Source organism: Octopus sinensis, linkage group LG18 (genome assembly GCF_006345805.1).
Source record: "Octopus sinensis linkage group LG18, ASM634580v1, whole genome shotgun sequence".
NCBI classification, from domain to species: Eukaryota; Metazoa; Mollusca; class Cephalopoda; order Octopoda; family Octopodidae; genus Octopus; species Octopus sinensis.
The window spans coordinates 547,501-570,626 of NC_043014.1; the positions used below are offsets into that span (position 1 = coordinate 547,501).

At 38.1% G+C, this 23,126-nt stretch overlaps 2 protein-coding genes across 3 annotated transcripts in view; both read right to left on the reverse strand.

Annotated features, from left to right (window-relative positions):
- The window catches only part of LOC115221675, a 26,000-nt gene extending 18,173 nt beyond the window's left edge, over positions 1–7,827 (reverse strand). The window contains exon 1 of one of the 2 annotated variants that reach the window (XM_029791876.2): positions 7,316–7,827. The gene's annotated coding sequence lies outside the window, so the exon portion shown is untranslated. Of the gene's footprint in view, positions 1–4,308; positions 4,673–7,315 lie in introns of those variants that run through there. The other variant, XM_036510615.1, reaches the window with a different exon arrangement.
- A 5,064-nt stretch (positions 7,828–12,891) lies between these two features.
- On the reverse strand, positions 12,892–22,562 carry LOC115221518. The gene is made up of 2 exons (XM_029791720.2): positions 22,342–22,562; positions 12,892–15,364 (listed from the first exon to the last, which is right to left on the reverse strand). The coding sequence occupies exons 1-2, from the start codon at positions 22,381–22,383 to the stop codon at positions 13,190–13,192; spliced, it is 2,217 nt and encodes a 738-aa protein (XP_029647580.1). The 5' UTR covers positions 22,384–22,562; the 3' UTR covers positions 12,892–13,189.
- Between the last annotated feature and the right edge of the window lie 564 nt (positions 22,563–23,126).

The window sequence follows — 23,126 nt, forward strand, 5'->3', positions numbered from 1 at the left end:
GTCTTTCCCGAGAGGGCTCCATTGGCTGCAACCATCTGGCTTCTGTCCTTCAGGAAGTCATGTATCCACTCACCTACTTTTCCTGTTATGCCGAGTCTGAGTAATTTGTGACATATCACTCCGTGGTCGACTTTGTCAAAGGCCTTCGCAAAGTCGAGATATACCACATCCACCTGTGAGCGATCCAGTAGTTGTTTCAGTACCCAGTCGTAGTGTTGTAACAGCTGCGTAAGGCAGCTTCTTCCTGGGCGAAAGCCATGCTGTGTGTCAGTGAGACGGTTAGTTTCTTCGAGGAACGTGATGAGTTTTTTTCTGATGATTCGTTCCATGACCTTACTTATGTGTGACGTCAGGGAGACTGGCCTGTAGTTTTTGGCCTCTGCTCTACTCCCTCCTTTGTGGATAGGGCATATGGTGCCTTCTTTTAGCGCCCTGGGCAGTTTACCATTAGCCAAGGAACCACTGAAGAGCTTCTTCAGTGGTCCCGCTAGGGCATGCCTGCATGTTTTTAGGAGGACTGCTGGGAATCCATCTGGTCCAGCAGCTGAGTTTATTCTCATTTCTTCTATGGCAGATATTACATCCCTCTCTGTTATGTCTATGTGGTCGATGGTTGTTGTTTGGTTTTGGAGTGTTGTGGCATCAAAGAAAACTTCTGGGTTTGTGATTTGCATGTGCCCCAGAGGGGATGTGAACACACTTTTTACTGTTCCTTTAGTATTTCACTTATCCCTTGGGGTCCTCAGTTAGAGAGCCCTTTTTATCAAGAGTGGGCCAATCTTGCAGTGTACCGAGGTGGTTTCTTTCGCAAATTTAAAGAAGGCTTTAGGGTTTGTTTTAATATTCTCTATGGCCCTGGCTTCTCTCTCTACCCTCTCCTTCTCATAGGAAAGTTTGAGTGCAGTTTCCGTGCATTCAGTTGCTTCGAGAGCTTAGCTCTTCGCCTCATAAGTATTTTCCTGTCTCTGGGAATAACGTTCCTATGCCCGCTGGCTTTTTTCTCCGGGACAAACTTATGGCATATGTTCTGTATTGTTGTCATGAAATGTTGGAAATGTGTGTTGGTGTCTTGTGTGGTGATGAAGTCACTCCAGTCATGTTTTCGGATCTCTTCGTTGATCTTCTTCCAGTTTGCCTTATGGAAGTTTAGACTGGATAGGCCTGTGGTATTTTCTAATGGCTGCGTCTCAACTAACTCTCTCATACCATATATCATTACCTCTACTAAGTTGTGATCTGAGAGAATTGTTGGTGTTACCATTATGTTGTGGATGAGCATCGGGTTGCTTGTGAAACAGAGGTCCAAGACATTCTCACCTCTTGTTGGCCAAAGCACTGCTTGCTCCATGAAAAACTTGCGTGTGAGAGCCAACAAGGACTCTGTCTGTCTCTGTTCAAGTGATGTCATTCCAGGGAGGAGATGGCCATCTGGCCATTTGACTTTCGGAAGGTTAAAATCTCCCAGCAGTAGAATGGTGTTACCCTGGTCCAGTTTGTCCAGGACTTCTTCTATTCTTCTGAGGCTATCTTCAAACACTCCTTCATGACTAGGGGTGTCTGGTGGCCGATATGTGACACATATTACTATTTTCGGTTGTTTCATGTGTACTATCAGTGTGTCACAGACTGAGTTTGAGTGTGTCAACAGTACTATGGGTGTGACATCTTCACGGACGTACAGGGCAACCCCACCATGAGTTCTTTCCTTCCTGTCCGACCGAAAAACAGTATACTTCGGTATGTGTATTTCTGCATCTGCTATACTGCTTGACAGGTGCGTTTCAGTCAGCGCTATGCATATTGCATGGTTGCTTGTGCTCAAGTCCCTAAGGTAAGGAATTTTACCCATATTAGTGGGTTTCACCAGACCTCTGACATTCAGCAGAAGCACTGGTGAGACACCCGGGTGTCAATAAAGGCTGACGGTGTGTTACCTGGGCCGGCGTCAGCGGTGGCCACCCTGGGTCCCTTGATTGTGGTGGTCTTGAGTGCTGTTGTGAGTGCCCCTGGCTCTGAAGACGATGTATCCAGGCCAGTTGTCCCACAATTTTCTCTGCCATTTCCACAAAATTTCTTTGTTCTGCTGCCGCCGTCTGCATTTCCTCTGCAAATGTGCGCCTTCTCCTTGTTGGGGCATTACGCACTATGTCTGCATATTTCTGGGGCAGCTTGTATTTGTTCTGGTTTTGGTTAAGGCATTTTGGTCGAGTGGGTTTGATGCAATTTCCATAGGGCCTGGGATGAGCGAACCTGCATCCTTCCCCTGTTTCTCCATGCCAGCAGGTTCCATTCCGGAAGAATTTGCATGTTATCTGGGTTTCTTGTCCCCAGTTCCTCTCTGTTTTTTCTCCTCCGTTGGACGGTTGTCCACTGGTTCCTTTCTGCATAGGTCTTTTCATCCGGGTGGTTATTTTCTGTTTCCCCATCGCCGCCTATCTGTTGTTTGCCCTGCTTGCCTTCTTCGACTGTGGCAGTGGGCGTGTCATTTTTTGACACTCTGTGGTTGGTGTTTCCTGTTTCCATCTCTCTCTCTTTGTCTTTGTCCACCTTGAGGACTTGGCTTAGCAAAGCCATGTGTGGTGCAATGAGAGTGTAGGCCCTTTCGACTTCTCTTTTCTTCCTCTCTACTTGCGCCAACGTCCTCATAAAGCCATGGCTTTTCAGGGTCGCCGCTATGTTTTTAGTTGGTTGCGATCTGTCGGCCGAGCTCCATCCTCTGATGAAAACTTCCAGCTCTACTTTCGTCCAGTTACGCTGGCTTTTGTTGACACCAGTGTTTGCATTCACCTCTAATTTTTGCATGTTGTCCATTCCGTTGTAGCGGGGAGAGAGAGAGAAGCTGTGAGGGAAAAAGGGAGAAGGGAGGAGAGATGAAGAGATTGTGATTGTGAGGAAGGGAGGAATTATATTATATTATATTATATTAATTTATATTAATCTAATAGTGCAATAGGGGGGTAGGGAGAAAGTAGAGAAAGGGAGCGTCTATGTACTTAAGGAGAAATTGGGAGCCGAGAGTAAGAGAGAAGAGGAAGAGGAGAGACTGAGAGCTGAAGGAAGAGAGAGAAAGCGTCTATGTCCTTATATGTATCCGAGAGAGGAGAGTAAGTTAGAAGAGAAAGGGAGCGTCTATGTACTTAAGAAGAAATTGGGAGCCGAGAGTAAGAGAGAAGAGGAAGAGGAGAGACCGAGAGCTGAAGGAAGAGAGAGAAAGCGTCTATGTCCTTATATGTATCCGAGAGAGGAGAGTAAGTTAGAAGAGAGAAATGGAGAGACAAGGAGAAGCGGGAGAGAAACTGAAGAGATAGAAGAGAGTAATGGAGAGACAAAGAGAAGCGGGAGAGAAACTGAAGAGATAGGGAGAGAAGGAAGAAATATAGAGAGAATTTATATATTTGAAAGAGGGGAGTAAGATAGAATGAGAGCTATGAAGAGACAAGGAGAAGCGTGAGTGAGAGAAACTGAAGAGACAGACAGAGAGAGAGAGAGAGGGGAGAATTCTAAGCGAAGCTATTTGTACACACACACACACACGCGTATACATACATACACATACACACATATACACATGTGTGCACACGCACATATATAAACAGTAGTACCAAGTGAGTATATAAAGAAACAATAATAATAATAATGAAATAGCTGAAAGAAAACAATCCAAGAGATTTTACAGAATTTAAGCAGAGAAAAAGAGAAAAGAAAATATGTATTTGTCGCTACAGACAATGTATTCTAAAATAAAAAATAAAAACTAATTGCGACTATACTTTTAACACACACATATACATACACATAGAGATTTTACAGAATTTAAGCAGAGAAAAAGAGAGGGGAGAATTCTAAGCGAAGCTATTTGTACACACGCATACACATACACACATATACACACGTGTGCACATGCACATATATAAACAGTAGTACCAAGTGAGTATATAAAGAAACAATAATAATAATAATGAAATAGCTGAAAGAAAACAATCCAAGAGATTTTACAGAATTTAAGCAGAGAAAAAGAGAAAAGAAAATATGTATTTGTCGCTACAGACAATGTATTCTAAAATAAAAACTAATTGTGACTATACTTTTAACACACACATATACATACACATAGAGATTTTACAGAATTTAAGCAGAGAAAAAGAGAAAAGAAGATATACATTTGTCCGTCGCTAAAACAATGTCTTCTAAAAATAATTGCGGCTATACTTCTAACACACACATATACATACACATAGATATATTATTATTTTCTGTTTGAAAGAACACTAATGATAACAAAATAAGTAATATTTTTTTTTTCCTTACCTTACCGGCTGAGAGAGAGTACTTACGCGATTCCCTTTTATGAGAAAGGAAGATAGATAGACAAGACAGACCTTTTTTTCCCCAAGCGCACTTTGTAAACAAAAGGGATTTGAGTTTCGATTTAGCACGTGCAACAGTTTGAGGAATACTTTCTGTATTTCCCTAAGCGATTTGGTATTAAGCAGCAAATTTTTCAGAGGCTTTTTTCAGAACACGCAGATATACATCAAAAACGAAAATATCCTGTGTCTTGTTGATTCACAGACGAAGAATAAAATTCACTTCGATTTCGGGAAAGTAACACACGTGCGTTTTAACACGTGTATTCGCGAGTATGTTCTAGTTGCAAAACACTATATCAAAAGCGAAAATATTCTTCTCAAATACAGTGACTTGTACTTTCACTTATATTCGCTTTGCAGACAATTTCGCTTCTGATAACATCGATCTCTGGAAGGACTTGTTTAATGTTTAGGAGAGAGACGTTAACACACTTGTTGTTAGTTCAGCGCCATCTTTATACATATATATATATATATGTCTTCTGTGAGTATATAATCCCTCATCATATCTATGGAAATTCATATGGATTAGGTCACCTTCTCTGTGATGCTATCAAAACTTTTTTAAAATTCTGTGATAAGACTGTACATCATCTTTAAAGAACTTTAATGAACTTTAGAAATCTGTTTAATTATCTACATTACTTCATGAGTATAGCCTCAAACACTAGGATGTCTAGAGAACTTACATGTATTTTAGCTGATGAGTACGGGACTCGTTTATATGCTGTAATCTTTGCAACTTTTAATAAAACCTGTCCTTGTATGAAACGATCGTACTAAAAACCTATCCATTCTTGTTGCTTCTTTCTCGCGTATATATATATATATATATATATATATATATATATATATATATGTTTATATATTCGTCTTTCCATACACCCTATCTGTACCTTTTTAAAATCCATTAATGCCCTTTTTTTTTTAATGAAAATATTCATTTAAAATAATTTCATAAATTTGGGCATCAAAAAACTTTCTGAAGATAAAGAATAATAATTTTTCTGACCATATTTGGCATCAAAGCCATGCTTTGATCATTTATACATTGTGCTAGATTCATGTGAGCATAACAAAGTAAAGAATTCAAAAATTTTGGTGGTGGGCATTAATGGGTTAAGAGTGGAGGATTTGCATATGCATAAACACATACATACCAGCAGGTTGGCAAGCTGAGAATGGATGTTGGGCCCAAGGTGGGTTAAGAAGATGCAGTGTGGAGAGTGGCTGCTGAACAACAGAGGATTGTAAAGAAGCTGACCCTGGGCTCAGCAGGCATCCAATGGGCGGAATATGGATATCTTTCGATGAAATCTTACAGAAGCACCTTTCAAATGGCATAGATTACGATTATAAAGAAATCTGCGCGGGAAAATGTTTCCCTGAAAGTTAAGAGGGGAAAAATCGGATTGTGTGAATTTTCCGAAAGCCCTACCACCACCCACACCCTATTCATTTGCACAAATTATTGTTTCCATATAATTTGTTTCCTACACGTTTTTTGTACACCTATTAGACTGGTTTTTTTTTGTTTGTTTTGGTGACCGGGCACCAGTGGTGGTTCGTGGATGAAATTAGTCGGGGTTGCTGCTTCAGAAAGTTTTTAGCTGTTGTTTTAACATTGGGTAAAAGGAAACAAACATATAAAAAGAAAATTTATACAACTTGACCCGGAAACGAAAATCAGACAAAAAATAGTGAAATGGGCGTCAAAAAAAGTGTAGGAAACGAATATGAAAAGGTGGTTAGGTGTAAACATTAACCCGGGTCAAATCCTAAAAACTAACCCAATCCGTTAATTCTTGGAAAATGTAACAAAGTTAACGTTAATCCGTTTACGGTAACTTTTATTGTCAAAGGCATAACTACAGTTTAATACCCCACCGATTTTGTTGCCTCGTAACTTCCAGAAAAGTGGATACTTTTTAACTACTTTCAATTCACCAAAATCCTGAAGATTAAGTGTGTGTAATAGATTTGTTTGAAAACATTTCCGAGGGGTTAGAGAGAGGAGTTTCGGAAAATTCACAGGACTCGACATTTTCCCGTCAATATACAGTTTCACACCTGTAGCATTTCTGGACTTCAAGGTGGGCTCAAGCGACACTGACAGTTTACAGTTTTACTCAGTCTGTGATTTGGCTGAATTCACTCGCTTCCTCGGACAGTCGTTCTCTGTTATGTCCGCATTCCATCCAGTTCCTTGACTTCCTCGCTTCACTTTCAAGGGACACCCGGCATGCTGTATTCTTCCATCGCCGTTTATGATGGCCTTTCTCACACAAGAACATTCGGTAACGTAATGTAGGCAGTTTGAAAGGTATTTATATAATATACTAGCAGTATCGCCCGGCGTTGCTCGGGTTTGTTTCGACCCTTTAGAATTAGAATTTTTGAAAAGTAAAAATTTAGCTTGTTATTCTCTTTGAGTGAACATTTTTCTGGTTGAAGTACACCGAAAAATGGTGATACAGCAATCAAAAAATCGTAAAAAATAGGGATTTTCATAGAAAAAAAAGTACCATTTCGGTGTAAATAACTTTCGGTGTTAACATGGTCCGATTTGAATTTTTTCTTCTACGGATGGAAGAGCAAGCCTTCTTCTATCATACTCTCAATTTTGGTCTCAGAGGAGATAGTGTTAGTTGAAGGCTACCAAACCTGCCACACCCAAACAACTTCAGCTTTAGAGAGAGAGAGATTTCATAGAAAAAAAACCCAATTTTCCTTAAAGTTAAAAAGGAGAAACTCGGATCTTGTGAATTTTCCGAGTTCCTCTCCCCACCTTCCCGTTACTTTGCCCGCATATTCGTTTCCTACACATTTTTTTTACACCCATTCCAGTATTTTTTTCTGATTTTCTTTTCCGGGTCAAGTTGTAAACAAGTTGTGAACAATAACCGATATAAATTGATTGATTGAATGATTGATTCTATACTTACGAATGTCAAGTTGACCATTTGTCGAAGGCAGTCTGTTTCCATCTCGTCGCTTAAGTTGTGTCAGGAAAGAATTTATAAAGCGGACAAGTGCGAAGAAAGACTTTGATGGAATCAGGTTAACAGCGAGGAAATAAGGAAATGAAACGGGAAACAGTTCAAACGTTTCTTTCTCTTTCTTTTTTATCCTTCTTAGTTTCTGTCAGTGAAATAAATTCTACAAATTAGACGACAGAAGAAGTTTAGTCTAAGTTTTGTGTAGATTCTTCACAGCTGGAATGTGTTGAAGTGTTTTCAAAGCTGGAAACTCCTCGAAAGAAGTTACAAGTCGTCAAAACAATTTTAAATGTAGTTTCACTTTCAACGCCTGACAACCTTTATCCTAGTTACTGGACGCGGCCAAGCAACCTTATTGTATTGAGTGAATTTACTAAGATACGTATTTTAAAATCTACGTCAGTGACTGCCTTCACTGACTGACGTAGAAAGCGGGCATTCATTTATTTCTGTGCTTGCAAACACCTTGCCAGTGCAAGTGCTAGCAGTTCAGAGCCCTGCACTCCAGATACTGTCACGTTTCTGGAGGTGAACAGGAGAGAATGAGGGCCGTTTCGGGGCCTCCCGTTACCAGGGTATACAAGCATAAGTTAGAGCCGCCCACTTAATGCGTATTTTTGTTTTTTAACGAAATTTTCTACAAACACATTTTCTGGTGAAGTAGATTCCGATTGTGTCAGAGTTTTTTGTGAAAAAACATTTTCCGGGAATTTCAGAAAATTCACATGAATCATTATAACTTGCAGGAAAATGGGCAGTTTTTAATGAAATTCTCGCTCTTCCTCTCTCACACACATACACACGCACCCATTTCATACACTCGCACAGAAATCATTCAAAACTATTTTTATTACAGAAATAACGAAGAACGACAGACCTAACAAAGCAACTTTATTTCATTTTTGTTTTTAATTGCTCCACTTTATATCGTATCAACTTCTTCTTCTTTATCCCCTATCAACCTTATTATAATTTATTTTTTATTTTATTTCTGTATACACGCACACATACATACACACACACACGAAAAAATACACACACACATACACCCACGCGCACATACACATAGACAAATGAACCACACATACCTCCCATACACACTCATACATACACGCACACAATTATACATACATGCACACACACACACACAGAGTAATGCACATTTGCTTCAGACAACTCCACACACAACCCAATGCATACTCATAAACAAGCATACAAAACACACACACAACATATACATATACACACACACACAGACACACACATACTTCAAGCTACCAGGTAAACACCTTTCTACTGATCATTCTCCTCAGCGCATGTGAAGGGACACACACACAAAAAAACTCCGACCTAATATTCTTACCATAAATTCTTCCTACGACATTGACACAAAGTCCACTCTCACACACACACACACACACATAAACCAAAACCACACACACTCACACACATACACGTGCTATTATTACACACACAGACCTGCGCGCACACACACACACACGTCTCCTTCTCTTGCACTCTGCTGTCTTAACCACGTGGGTATCGGTGGTGATTTTCTTCTTGTGTTTTCCCTTCTTTCTTCTATTTCTGAAGAAGAGCAAGGCTCGAAACGTTAAATCCCCTTTCCTTCGTTTCCTGAGCGTCTGATAAGACAGGACTTGTACCACGTCCTCGCATCATTGTTTTTTCTTGTTTGTTCTTCTTTGTTTGGATTTACTATGTGTGTGTATATATATATATATATATATATATATATATATAGAGAGAGAGAGAGAGAGAGAGATAGGGGTTGTGAGTGTAACCCTCCATGGGATAACATATATCCAATATTCTGCCAGTAAAGCACCCAACAAACTTAATACATAAATGTTAAGAATTGTGATGCAATTAATTTATTTACTGTATTATATGGGCAAAGGTAAAATGTTTTACCACAAATTAATAATACAAAATAAGAAAATGGAGAAATACACCTTAATCAATAATCAACTACTAGATAATACCCAATCACATAATTTATTAAACCACTACATATGAACATTAAGGTCAAACATAATAGTATAGAACAAAACAATGTACATCAATGAGTAATATTATACAATAAGTACAATATGCATAAGTAAATATAAATAAATATAAATATAAAGTACATCTTACAGCTGTTTCAGCCATGCAGATATGGGTATCTCATTATGCTCATATTAGCCATGTGTGATAAGTTAATATGTGGTTATAAATGAGACACTTACAAAAATATCCCAAGGCCTCTTCAGAGATTATGAAGTACAAACTAAATTAAATATGAAAATCAGAGGAGGTACACCCATACAAGAGTGGGTACATACCCATAATATATAATATACACATACATATGAGTGCATATACCCATACTCCTATACATATATATATACATACACATAATAATATACAGCAATATACATACATATGTTCTATATTCAAGGTTACAGTTGTTCAAAACAATATATTAGAATATTACAATATACAAACATACACATATTCATATTCAAATGCAGATATACAAAGTCAAGAGTTCATTATATTAAGTTACAAAATGTCATTAATATTAGCATCATTACCATTATCATTGCCACTATTGCTACTAATATCATTATTGTTATTATTAATAACATTAACATTAATACCAGCAAAACAATATATGCATCACGCGGTTAGCAACATAATAGCAAAAACAACAACAACAATAATACAGTACCATAAAAATGAAAAAAGAAAAACATTAATTTACACCATAGCAAATTTCACAGGTGCACAAGCATATACACGGGTGCCAGCCATAATTTTGACTGTGATATGTGTAAAGTATTAAGTTCAGAGATAGCTAAAGATCGAACGCCCAATACGATTGGGCGGCACATTTGAATTTCAATTGTCTTCCTTACGGTTGGTTTGTTAAGAAATACTTACAGACATACACACGTATATGTGCGCTTACACATATATACATGGATAAATCACAATACAGGAAATACAAGCTTACATACACACATATATGTTTACATACACAACTACTCACATATATCCATAAATATACATACATGCATGCAAACAGACACCCATACTCAGTCGAAGTACGTTATTAGCATAAGATACATAATTGAAATTACACCACAAATTTCGTAAACATTTATCGTGCTGTGAAACCTTCCAGATAACCACAATTTCGACTGTGTTCCCACTCAAACCTTCCCTAATAAACAAGCATAGGCATAGGAAAACTGCACCAACATACATACCCCCACCCGCACACAGCCATATACATATATACACTCGCATGCACTGCATCCGCAAACATTTGCATATACATACATACACACTCATATATGTATTGATATATATATAAAAAGAAACATATACACATATATCCACCCATGAATATATATATATATTCATATGCATACATATATACATACACGCATGAACTTATGTAGACATATCCACATATACGTACGAAATTACAGATATACAAGTCTGCCCACAGCTTTGCATATATATACATTCATAACCAAACAACCGAAGGACATATAAACACATATACAATATACAGAAAGTGTTATTAAATATAAAATGTAAGATATAAATTTATTATAAATTAAATTAATTATAAATTAATAGGTGCCTGTAACTAAAAAAAATAAATAAAAGTTAAAAAATAAAAAATAATAAATAATAAATAATGAATAAAAAATAAAATAATATAAAATAATAATAATAGTAATAATAAAGAAGAAGAAAAAAAAAGATAAATAAAATAAAATACAAATTTAGACGTATACAAAGAGAACTCAATATATAAAACTGCCAAACAAATACATGGAAAGCTTACTAGGAAGATATATATATATATATACAATCACATATATCAACATACATATACACATGTATGCGTAGACTAATACATACACCTACACATAAACATATACATATACATATATATACATATACATACACACAAAATATAAGTAAATATATACATACATACTTATCCAAAAATAAACACTGTATACTAAATATAGACCCATAGTAGTTACGTATCAGTATAACAAAGTCCCAAACCAACAGCCTAAGATATGATACGTGTATACACCCGACACCAATGGAAAACTCCATGAAGATCAAAATACCATGTATATATCAGAATATACATATATATTTCAATATATTTTCAAGCCGAGACAAAAACAATCAATACAGAACACATATATGGAGATATAAAATTATAAATTATAATGTCCAAGAGCACAATCCGATATAGAAAAATGTTAAAAAATTACTGGTAAAAAAACTAGGTGCTATTTAAATCTAGAGAAGGTATACGCTAGTCTGTGAAGGCAAAATTAATTCCGCTCATTAATATTATTAATAATGGGTAGGCCAGCTTTGATGATGAAGAAAATTTCATTGATACATAAAGAGCATTTTTTATGTCTATTATTATATACTGGTGCGGAAGTGAGTATTTTCCAATTTAAGTCAAAATCTATATTCTTGCTCTTAAGTTCCCAAATATAAGTACTTAACCCCGTAGAATTCATCCTATTTTTATTTTTAAATGTGTATCTATGATAGTTTAGTCGTTTCATACTATTTTTAGTCACACCAATGTACACCCTACATATTGTATCATATTACTCATTGATGTACATGGTGGATTTTGAAAAGTTATAGCATATAGACTCGAAGCATGGTTATTAGTGCTTCGTGACTATATGGTAGTCCTTAGTTTTCTGCTGAAGAGGCACGCCAGTTGTAAATAAATTTAATTTATTTACTAAAGATTGCCGAAACTATGCATAGTCCAGATAGGAAGGGGTAAACGTTTTTATTTCTCTTTCCATTTCAGAATTACAACTATTAGTGGTTTGGAGTTTAACTGCTGTTTCTAGTGAGTCGAATGTCCTATTATGGCCATTTCTTATATATATGAATATATTTATATATATATATATATATATATATGTTAATAAAATAGAACATATGCATATATATAAACATATATGTACGTACCTACCTCTACATGTACATATACACGCATATATGTGTACAGGACACCAAAAAGACGTCGAACACATAGAGAGACGAAACACATAGACACAAACCAAGGAACAAGACAAGCAAAAAAAAGAGAGATACAGGACAATAAGCACAACGAAAAATCCCCTTCTTCAGTCGCTAAGGTTTCATCTACTAAACGTTTCGAAGGATAAAAGCGAGACGTATACTTCGAAGAAAACTTCCTTCCCGCGAAAAGCAAATCTTTTCGCAGAGGGGTAAAAAAAAAAGGCAAGACGGTAACGACAGTATATATATATATATATATATATCATCATCATTTAACATCCGCTTTCCATGTTAGCATGCGTTGAACGATTTGACTGAGGACTGGCAAACAAGATGGTTGCACCAGGCTCCAATCTGATCTGGCAGAGTTTCTACAGCTTGATGCCCTTCCTAAGGCCAACCACTCCGAGAGTGTAGTGGGTGCTTTTACATGCCACCAGCACAAGGGCCGGTCTGGCGGTAATGGCAACAGCCACGCTCAAATGGTGCTTTTTATATGCCACCTGCACAGGAGTTTTGCTATAGAAGAGATACATGGCTGCCTCATATCAGGGTGTGAGTAGCTGGGAAGAAGATAATAAAGTTAGAAGTGATGGAGTACAAGAGAAATCTCAAGGGAAAAGAGTATATATGTATATATGTATGCATGCATCCACCTATCCATCCATCTGTTCGTCAATCCGTCCGTCCGTCCGTCCGTCCTCCATTCCATCCATCCATCTATCTATCTTTCTCTGAAGAACAAAGCAATTCAAAGAGTCTTAACAGTTCTATGTTGTTCTTGTTCTTGTAGTCGACATTAGGAAAACTTTGTAAATGTTTGGCTATCTCAGAACTGTTATTGCTGTTTACCAGAAAAATCTTTCCAGTTTTCAGTTTTCGGTTTTTCATAATTTCCACGGCATATTTCGTTTCAGATAAAATATCCTTGGAATAAAAGATTCCAATATGGCAGCTGTCTTCCATTACTTTATTAACATTTACCATTTTTCCTATTCCTAGAGTGAAATCAGAGTCTCCGTAGCTAGTTTGCAATCCAAAATATGTCACCAAACTCTCTGCTAGATGTTTAGCATCACCATTATCACTTTTGGATGTTAAAATGTAGACATCATATTGAAAGAAAGGAATCTTTGATGAGCCAACACTACCTGCTTTGTGTTCAGATTCTTGGGAATGGCCAAAGCAAAGTTTGTAATATTTTTTGAAAATTATCGTAGCTACCTTCTGTCTCTTTCCATAGAACTCTTTAGCATATTGAAGATAAATTGTTTTCCTCAGGTCGACATCAATTTCACTTTGTTGACAACCAGAAAACTCTAAATGGAGAAAAGCTTGTTGAAATTCCTCCTGTCGGCATAACAATCGTAATTTTTGTGAAAGTTCATTTCCACCGCATTCTTTGAGAAGTTTTGGGAAAATTCCTCCCTCATCAGGCAATTCTTTTATAGACTGAATTAATTTCATTAGATTACTTTTGTATTCGGTGTCAGCAAATTTATAAATTCCTTCCATTATCTTTTTGATTTCCCAAATTTTTTTCTGTCTTTTATTGAGCACCAGAATCTCAGATAAATGATTGATGGCACAGACAAACATATCCGTACCAACATCTATTAAATCTTGTTTCTCTTCTTCACTTTCTTTTTTGTCAGCCAGAAAAAAACAAAATTTTCCATATTGAATGAAGTATTTGATTGTGTCCCAAATGTTCAAAACTGAAAAGTCAATATCTTCAAAACATTTCATCGCATTTTCATATTCGCGCACACTTCTGTATAACAAGGCTAGGTCATACATGACATGTAAATTCTGAGGATCCAGACTGTAAGCTCTTTTAAAATGGTATTCAGCCTTATCCACATTTTCATTTCTTTCAATATCAGGTATTCTCTCAGGACATTTTAATATTCGTTTTTCTACTTTTAATTCTTTTAGTTCTTGTGTTTCACAATTGGAGAAGGGTAATTCTTTAACGCACAAATCTTTGTATTCAGGAATTTGATTTTTATAAATAATACCAAGATGATGATGTGAAAGTGAGGTCTCATTTCTTTTAACGGCTTCCTCTAGCAATTTCTGTGCATCTTCATACTTACCTATCGATAAATAGAAAGTAGCACTTTTTTCCATTACAAATCGGTCTTGAGGAAACATACTACAAGCTCTCTGGAAATATTCAATTGTTCTCCAATTACGAGAACGGAAAAAAGCAGTATTTTCAAGAGATCCTAGCAAAGCCAAAGTTTTAGCCATTAGATGATCATTAACATAACAAGGATAATTAGAAGTAATTCTTTGAAGAATTTCAGTAGCTTCCTTTGAAGATTTTTCTATCTTTTCTTTATCATATAATATCCTCATCCTACGATAAATTAGCAGAGCCAGGCGAAAAAGCCAAAAGTAATTGTTTGGGCAAACCTGAAGAGCTTCTTTGAAAAGTTCAATGGCACGTTGATAATGGTGAAAAGATATTCTAGAAATGCAACAGGCAATTTCAGCTTTACCTCTCGCTTCCAATGAAGGGAAATTGGGGCTGCTTTTTAAAGTGTTCAGTTTGTCCAGCACTCTATCGACTTCAGGGAAATTTTCATAATGCACGAACATTAACGCTTGGTTTGTTAATGCCAACAAGTTATCCGGATCTTTTCCCAGTATTTCAATGGAGATTTCCTTGGCCAATATTTGCTCATGTAGAGTCCAAAGGAGGAAGACTTTAGCATGTTGGTTGCAAATTTCTTCTTGTAAATCAAGCAAAATCTCATTTCTTAAGGCATTTTCAACTTTTTGCAACTTGGCCTTAAGTGCATTCACTTTAAGGTTAAAACATTCTTCCAGCATGTTTGGAAATTCTTCAACTTTTATCCTGTAAAATTTTATTTTTTCATCAGAGTCCTGGGTAAAGAAAAGAAGAAAAAAAGTTAAACCTGCATAACATCCCACTGTATTAATATTGTCATTATACAAGTGAGATATACTGCTAGAGGGGCATGAGAGGTGGAGAGGGGAAGATAGATGGGGGGGAGGGAGTAAAGGTGGGGAGAGAAAGAGAGAGAGAGAGAGAGAGAGAGAGAGAAAGCAAGTAAAAGCAACTGAAAGAAAAGATGTTCACATTCTGGTAGAGAAATGGTCTCCACCTGGAATAGACTTTGCCTCTCTTTTCTTTTTGTAATGTAACCTGCTGCTTCTTTTCCCTGCAATGAAGATAACGACAAAATGTTTCCCTTCACTTCTTCTAATTGTCATCATCATCATCATCATCGTTTAACGTCCGTGTTCCATGCTAGCATGGGTTGGACGATTTTGACTGAGGGCTGGCGAACCAGATGGCTGCACCAGGCTCCAATCTTGATCTGGCAGAGTTTCTACAGCTGGATGCCCTTCCTAACGCCAACCACTCTGAGAGTGTAGTGCGTGCTTTTTATGTGCCACCGGCACAGGTGCCAGTAAGGCGGCACAGGTGCCAGTAAGGCGGCACAGGTGCCAGTAAGGCGACACTGGTAACGATCACGCTCGAATGGTGCCCTTTACGTGCCACCAGCATGGAAGCCAGTTGGCTGCTCTGGCAACGATCACACTCGGATGGTGCTCTTTGCACCCCGCTAGCACGGATGGTGCTCTTTGCACCCCACTAGCACGGATGGTGCTCTTTGCACCCCACTAGCACGGATGCCAGTCATCGAATTTGATTTCATGCAGAAATATTACTTATACCTGTATTCCACCAAGGTTGACTTTGCCTTTTATCCTGTTGCGGTTGATTAAAAAGTACCAGTTGAACATTGGGGTCAATGCAATCGACTTCTCCCTTGTACCAATGTTTGAAACCAATATTGTTTACACCTGTCAAATCCTCAAATGTCTACAAAAATTTTCTCGTCTGTTCTTTGACATCTCTAAAATAAGGTGTAAAACAGCAATTTACACAATTTAATAAAACAGAAAGGATGAGACAACCATGTGACAAGCAACAGGTATGTGGATTCGGTTTCCAATCTTGAGTAACCACAGGAGGAAATGGTCACTCACAATATTCCCCACCTAAAGAGTTTCTGAAGAAAAGGAGGATCTAGGGAAAGTGAGTAAAAGAGAAAATGCAAGTGGAGAAAACTAAGAAATATACAGTGAACGTGTGCGAGATTGGAGTGCATGTGGAATGGTAGAAAGTATAGGTTTCAGAACATCGAGTAAGGAAAACAATTGCATGAATGTGAATTAGGCATAAAAGGAAAAACAACGCAGAAAATTGTGGAAAGTATGAAGCATTTTGTTTTCAGATGAATGTGATGCGAAACTGAGAAAAATTGTGCATATCAAGAGAGAGAATCGTGTAAATGTATACGGGAACAGGTATCTATTCAGGTGAGTTCGAATAGTGATGTATTGCTTTGTGTATGAATTGTGCAGTATTTGCATTCCTGGATCAGCGTGCATGCGAGTGTGCATACACGAGCAATAGAGAGTGCAGCTGCAAAAGTGGCTAAGTGCATTCTCAATCAATGACGTGAGGTAGAATTTTCTAGGTAGGTGTGCATGCTATGTGAAATAGCAGATTGTTATTTCTATCATTGCACACAGGTGTAAATCATAATTACCTTTGTTTATTTCTTACACCATGTTACCCTCTCTTTAAATAAATCTGTGTTATGTTAACCCGCCCCCCCCACCGCCGCCCTCCAAAATGCCTTCTTCTGATCATCTCATTTCCACACATTTACAAGATCCAGTAAAAGTGATATCAAATCAGTGGATGACGTCAGGTAGCCAGAACAGTGAAAGTGCTTGAATTGTTATAATAGTAGCCATATACACAAAGTTCAAATGATTACTTGTGAGTGTGTGTGTGTGTGTGTGTGTGTCTGTATATATATCATCATCATTATCATCATCATCATTCAGTGTTTTAAATCTGGGTTTTGTCCCCATTAACGGGGGTGGCTGGATCTACCTCAATGCCATAGCAACTGACGTTGGCAGATGCAGCCCACCCCAACCTTTGGGCTGCCTGGTGCCCATTCCTTTTTGCTATCATGAGGCTCGTTAGGTGGTGTATTTTCTACAGGGAGCATGCTTAGTCCCAACCTTAGTTTCTAGGCATCAGCGGTCCCAAGACCAAGGGCTCCACCATGATTTGTTAGAAATGAGGTGGAAAGCTAGCTTAGGAAGACAGGTATGCTACACCCTGGAACCCCTTTTGGAGCCCCTTCCCTACATACATATATATATATATAGTTGAAATTTAAAGAAAAACAAGACGAAAACAGGTGTATAAACAACAAGCAGGTGTATTAGTTTGACACTCAGGAAGATGAGAAAGTCTTTTACGTTTCGAACCTACGCTCTTCAACAGAAAGGAACACGAGGAAATAAACAGAGAGAATAAAAAAACCTTGTGGAGTTAGCGGTCAATCATGGCGATTAAGCCAACTAATTAGAGAGAGAGTTAGTTTAGATGAGATGCAGTTTGGGTTCGTGCCAGGGAAAAGTACCACTGATGCTATATTCCTGGTAAGGCAGCTGCAGGAGAAATACCTAGCCAAAGATAAGCCCCTGTACCTGGCTTTTGTTGACATGGAGAAAGCCTTCGACAGGGTCCCTCGATCCCTCACATGGTGGTCAATGAGGAAACTAGGAATAGATGAATGGTTAGTGAGAGCTGTGCAAGCCATGTACAGGGACGCTGCTAGTAAGGTGAGGGTTGGCAATGAGTACAGTGAAGAATTCCGGGTAGAGGTAGGGGTCCACCAAGGCTCAGTCCTCAGCCCCCTCCTATTTATCATAGTCCTCCAGGCAATAACGGAGGAATTCAAGACAGGATGCCCCTGGGAGCTCCTCTATGCTGATGACCTTGCTCTAATTGCTGAGTCATTATCAGAACTGGAGAAGAAGTTTCAGGTGTGGAAGCATGGTTTAGAATCGAAGGGCCTTAGATTCAACCTAGCTAAAACCAAAGTCGTAATAAGTAGGAAGGTAGACAAATCACAAACGCCTTCAGGTAGATGGCCCTGCTCGATCTGTAGAAAAGGTGTAGGTAGAAACTCTATAAGATGCACCAAGTGTAAGCTATGGACACATAAGAGGTGCAGCAATGTCATAGGAAGGCTAACTAGGAAGATGGTTTTTGTATGTGGCAGATGCTCGGGAGCATTAACCTCTGAAAATCTGCAGAAAACAACTTCCGTCACTTTCCAGGGGGAAAAACTAGAAGTAGTTGATAGCTTCCGTTATCTTGGTGACCAAGTCAGTAGTGGGGGTGGGTGTGCTGAAAGTGTAACGGCTAGAGTAAGAATAGCCTGGGCAAAGTTTAGGGAGCTCTTACCTCTGTTGGTGACTAAAGGCCTCTCGCTCAGAGTAAAAGGCAGACTGTATGATGCATGTGTACGAACAGCCATGCTACATGGCAGTGAAACATGGGCCGTGACTGCTGAGGACATGCGTAAGCTCGCGAGAAATGAAGCTAGTATGCTCCGTTGGATGTGTAATGTCAGTGTTCATAGTCGACAGAGTGTAAGTACCTTGAGAGAAAAGTTGGACCTAAGAGGCATCAGATGTTGTGTGCAAGAGAGACGATTGCGCTGGTATGGTCATGTGGCGAGAATGGATGAAGATAGGTGTGTGAAAAAGTGCCACACCCTGGCAGTTGAGGGGACCTGTGGAAGAGGTAGACCCAGGAAAACCTGGGTCGAGGTGGTGAAGCACGACCTTCGAACTCTAGGTCTCACCAAGGAAATGACCAGAGACCGAGACCTATGGAAGTATGCTGTGCGTGAGAAGACCCGGCAAGACCAGTGAGAACAATCAAAATCAAATCATATATCAGAAAGCAGGGGTTAAGTGACCCATCCATTCGTGTCCGCTGTCAGCCTCGTCTGGCACCCGTGCCGGTGATACGTAAAAGCACCGTCCGTTCGTGGCCGTTTGCCAGCTCTGTCTGGCCTCGTGTCGGTGGCACGTAAAAGCACCATCCGTTCGTGTCCGTTGCCAGCCTCGGCTGGCCCCCGTGCCGGTGACACGTAAAAGCACCGTCCGTTTGTGGCCGCTTGCCAGCTCTGTCTGGCAACCGTGTCGGTGGCACATAAAAGCACCATCCGTTCGTATTCGTTGTCAGCCTCGGCTGGCCCCCGTGCCGGTGACACGTAAAAGCACCATCCGTTCGTGGCCGTTCGCCAGCTCTGTCTGGCACCTGTGCAGGTGGCACGTAAAAAACACCCACTACACTCGCGGAGTGGTTGGCGTTAGGAAGGGCATCCAGCCGTAGAAACACTGCCAGATCTGACTGGGCCTGACGAAGCCTTCCAGCTTCACAGACCCCAGTTGACCCGTCCAACCCATGCTAGCATGGAAAGCGGACGCTAAATGATGATGATGATGATGATGATATATATATATATATATAAAATTTACATGCAGGTGGCACATAAAAAGCACCCACTACACTCACGGAGTGGTTGGCGTTAGGACGGGCATCCAGCTGTAGAAACACTGCCAGATCAGACTGGAGCCTGGTGCAGCCTTCTGGCTTCCCAGATCCCCGGTCGAACCGTCCAACCCATGCTAGCATGGAAAATGGATGTTAAACGATGATGATGATGATGATATATATATATATATATATATATATATATATATATACACATACATACATACACCTCTGCCACTATCTGGCATATACAGGTGCTTACACTTATCAAGTATTCACCCTAAATTTACAGTACCTACATATATATACATATATATATATACATATATATATATATTTATATATACTCGTCTTTCCATACACCCTATCTGTACCTTTTTAAAATCCATTAATGCCCTTTTTTTTTTAATGAAAATATTCATTTAAAATAATTTCATAAATTTGGGCATCAAAAAACTTTCTGAAGATAAAGAATAATAATTTTTCTGACCATATTTGGCATCAAAGCCATGCTTTGATCATTTATACATTGTGCTAGATTCATGTGAGCATAACAAAGTAAAGAATTCAAAAATTTTGGTGGTGGGCATTAATGGGTTAAGAGTGGAGGATTTGCATATGCATAAACACATACATACCAGCAGGTTGGCAAGCTGAGAATGGATGTTGGGCCCAAGGTGGGTTAAGAAGATGCAGTGTGGAGAGTGGCTGCTGGACAACAGAGGATTGTAAAGAAGCTGACCCTGGGCTCAGCAGGCATCCAATGGGCGGAATATGGATATCTTTCGATGAAATCTTACAGAAGCACCTTTCAAATGGCATAGATTACGATTATAAAGAAATCTGCACGGGAAAATGTTTCCCTGAAAGTTAAGAGGGGAAAAATCGGATTGTGTGAATTTTCCGAAAGCCCTACCACCACCCACACCCTATTCATTTGCACAAATTATTGTTTCCATATAATTTGTTTCCTACACGTTTTTTGTACACCTATTAGACTGGTTTTTTTTTTGTTTGTTTTGGTGACCGGGCACCAGTGGTGGTTCGTGGATGAAATTAGTCGGGGTTGCTGCTTCAGAAAGTTTTTAGCCGTTGTTTTAACATTGGGTAAAAGGAAACAAACATATAAAAAGAAAATTTATACAACTTGACCCGGAAACGAAAATCAGACAAAAAATAGTGAAATGGGCGTCAAAAAAAGTGTAGGAAACGAATATGAAAAGGTGGTTAGGTGTAAACATTAACCCGGGTCAAATCCTAAAAACTAACCCAATCCGTTAATTCTTGGAAAATGTAACAAAGTTAACGTTAATCCGTTTACGGTAACTTTTATTGTCAAAGGCATAACTACAGTTTAATACCCCACCGATTTTGTTGCCTCGTAACTTCCAGAAAAGTGGATACTTTTTAACTAAACTTTCACCAAATAATCCTGAAGATTAAGTGTGTGTAATAGATTTGTTTGAAAACATTTCCGAGGGGTTAGAGAGAGGAGTTTCGGAAAATTCACAGGACCCGACATTTTCCCGTCAATATACAGTTTCACACCTGTAGCATGTCTGTATTAGCTTTAGTTAAAACATGCATTTCTGGACTTCAAGGTGGGCTCAAGCGACACTGTCAGTTTACAGTTTTACTCAGTCTGTGATTTGGCTGAATTCACTCGCTTCCTCGGACAGTCGTTCTCTGTTATGTCCGCATTCCATCCAGTTCCCTGACTTCCTCGCTTCACTTTCAAGGGACACCCGGCATGCTGTTTTCTTCCATCGCCGTTTATGATGGCCTTTCTCACACAAGAACAATCGGTAACGTAATGTAGGCAGTTTGAAAGGTATTTATATAATATACTAGCAGTATCGCCCGGCGTTGCTCGGGTTTGTTTCGACCCTTTAGAATTAGAATTTTTGAAAAGTAAAAATTTAGCTTGTTATTCTCTTTGAGTGAACATTTTTCTGGTTGAAATACACCGAAAAATGGTGACACAGCAGTCAAAAAATCGTAAAAAATAGGGATTTTCATAGAAAAAAAAGTACCATTTCGGTGTAAATAACTTTCGGTGTTAACATGGTCCGATTTGAATTTTTTCTTCTACGGATGGAAGAGCAAGCCTTCTTCTATCATACTCTCAATTTTGGTCTCAGAGGAGATAGTGTTAGTTGAAGGCTACCAAACCTGCCACACCCAAACAACTTCAGCTTTAGAGAGAGAGAGATTTCATAGAAAAAAACCCCATTTTCCTTAAAGTTAAAAAGGAGAAACTCGGATCTTGTGAATTTTCCGAGTTCCTCTCCCCACCTTCCCGTTACTTTGCCCGCATATTCGTTTCCTACACATTTTTTTTACACCCATTCCAGTATTTTTTTCTCATTTTCTTTTCCGGGTCAAGTTGTAAACAAGTTGTGAACAATAACCGATATAAATTGATTGATTGAATGATTGATTCTATACTTACGAGTGTCAAGTTGACCATTTGTCGAAGGAAGTCTGTTTCCATCTCGTCGCTGAAGTTGTGTCAGGAAAGAATTTATAAAGCGGACAAGTGCGAAGAAAGACTTTGATGGAATCAGGTTAACAGCGAGGAAATAAGGAAATGAAACGGGAAACAGTTCAAACGTTTCTTTCTCTTTCTTTTTTATCCTTCTTAGTTTCTGTCAGTGAAATAAATACCTCGGTCTCCACCCGACAAGCAGCGATACTTAAAACTATAACGAAATATATAAATAATAATATAGGAAGTTTAGACATATATATATATATATATATATATGTATATATATATATATTATATTATATTATATTATATATATATTATATATTATATATTATTATATTATATTATATATATAATATATATATTATATTATATTATTATATTATATTATATATATTATATATATATATATATATATATATATTATATTATATTATATTATATATATATATATAATATATATATATATAATATATATATATATATATATATATAATATTATATTATATTATATTATATTATATATATTATATTATTTATATATATATATTATATCATATGATATATATATATATATATATATGAAAGGATGAACAGATCTTGTCAAGTGATAGGGTCATAAAGTCCATTTCTCAGATTCTGTTTCATATATAATCAACTCCTCTCCACTGGATGGGATGCTGGTCCATCACCGAATGACTCCCTTGTGCCTGCTGAGTAGAATGAAGGAGCAATGCAAAATGAAG

What these genes read in the sequence shown, in the direction of transcription:
- LOC115221518 (XM_029791720.2), bottom strand. Translation starts at nt 22,383, where the DNA reads ATGGAAACAGACTTCCTTCGACAAATGGTCAACTTGACACTC. An exon ending in AAATGGTCAACTTGACACTC is followed by an intron (nt 15,365 to 22,341) that starts GTAAGTATAGAA and finishes TTCTTTACCCAG; the next exon opens with GACTCTGATGAAAAAATAAA.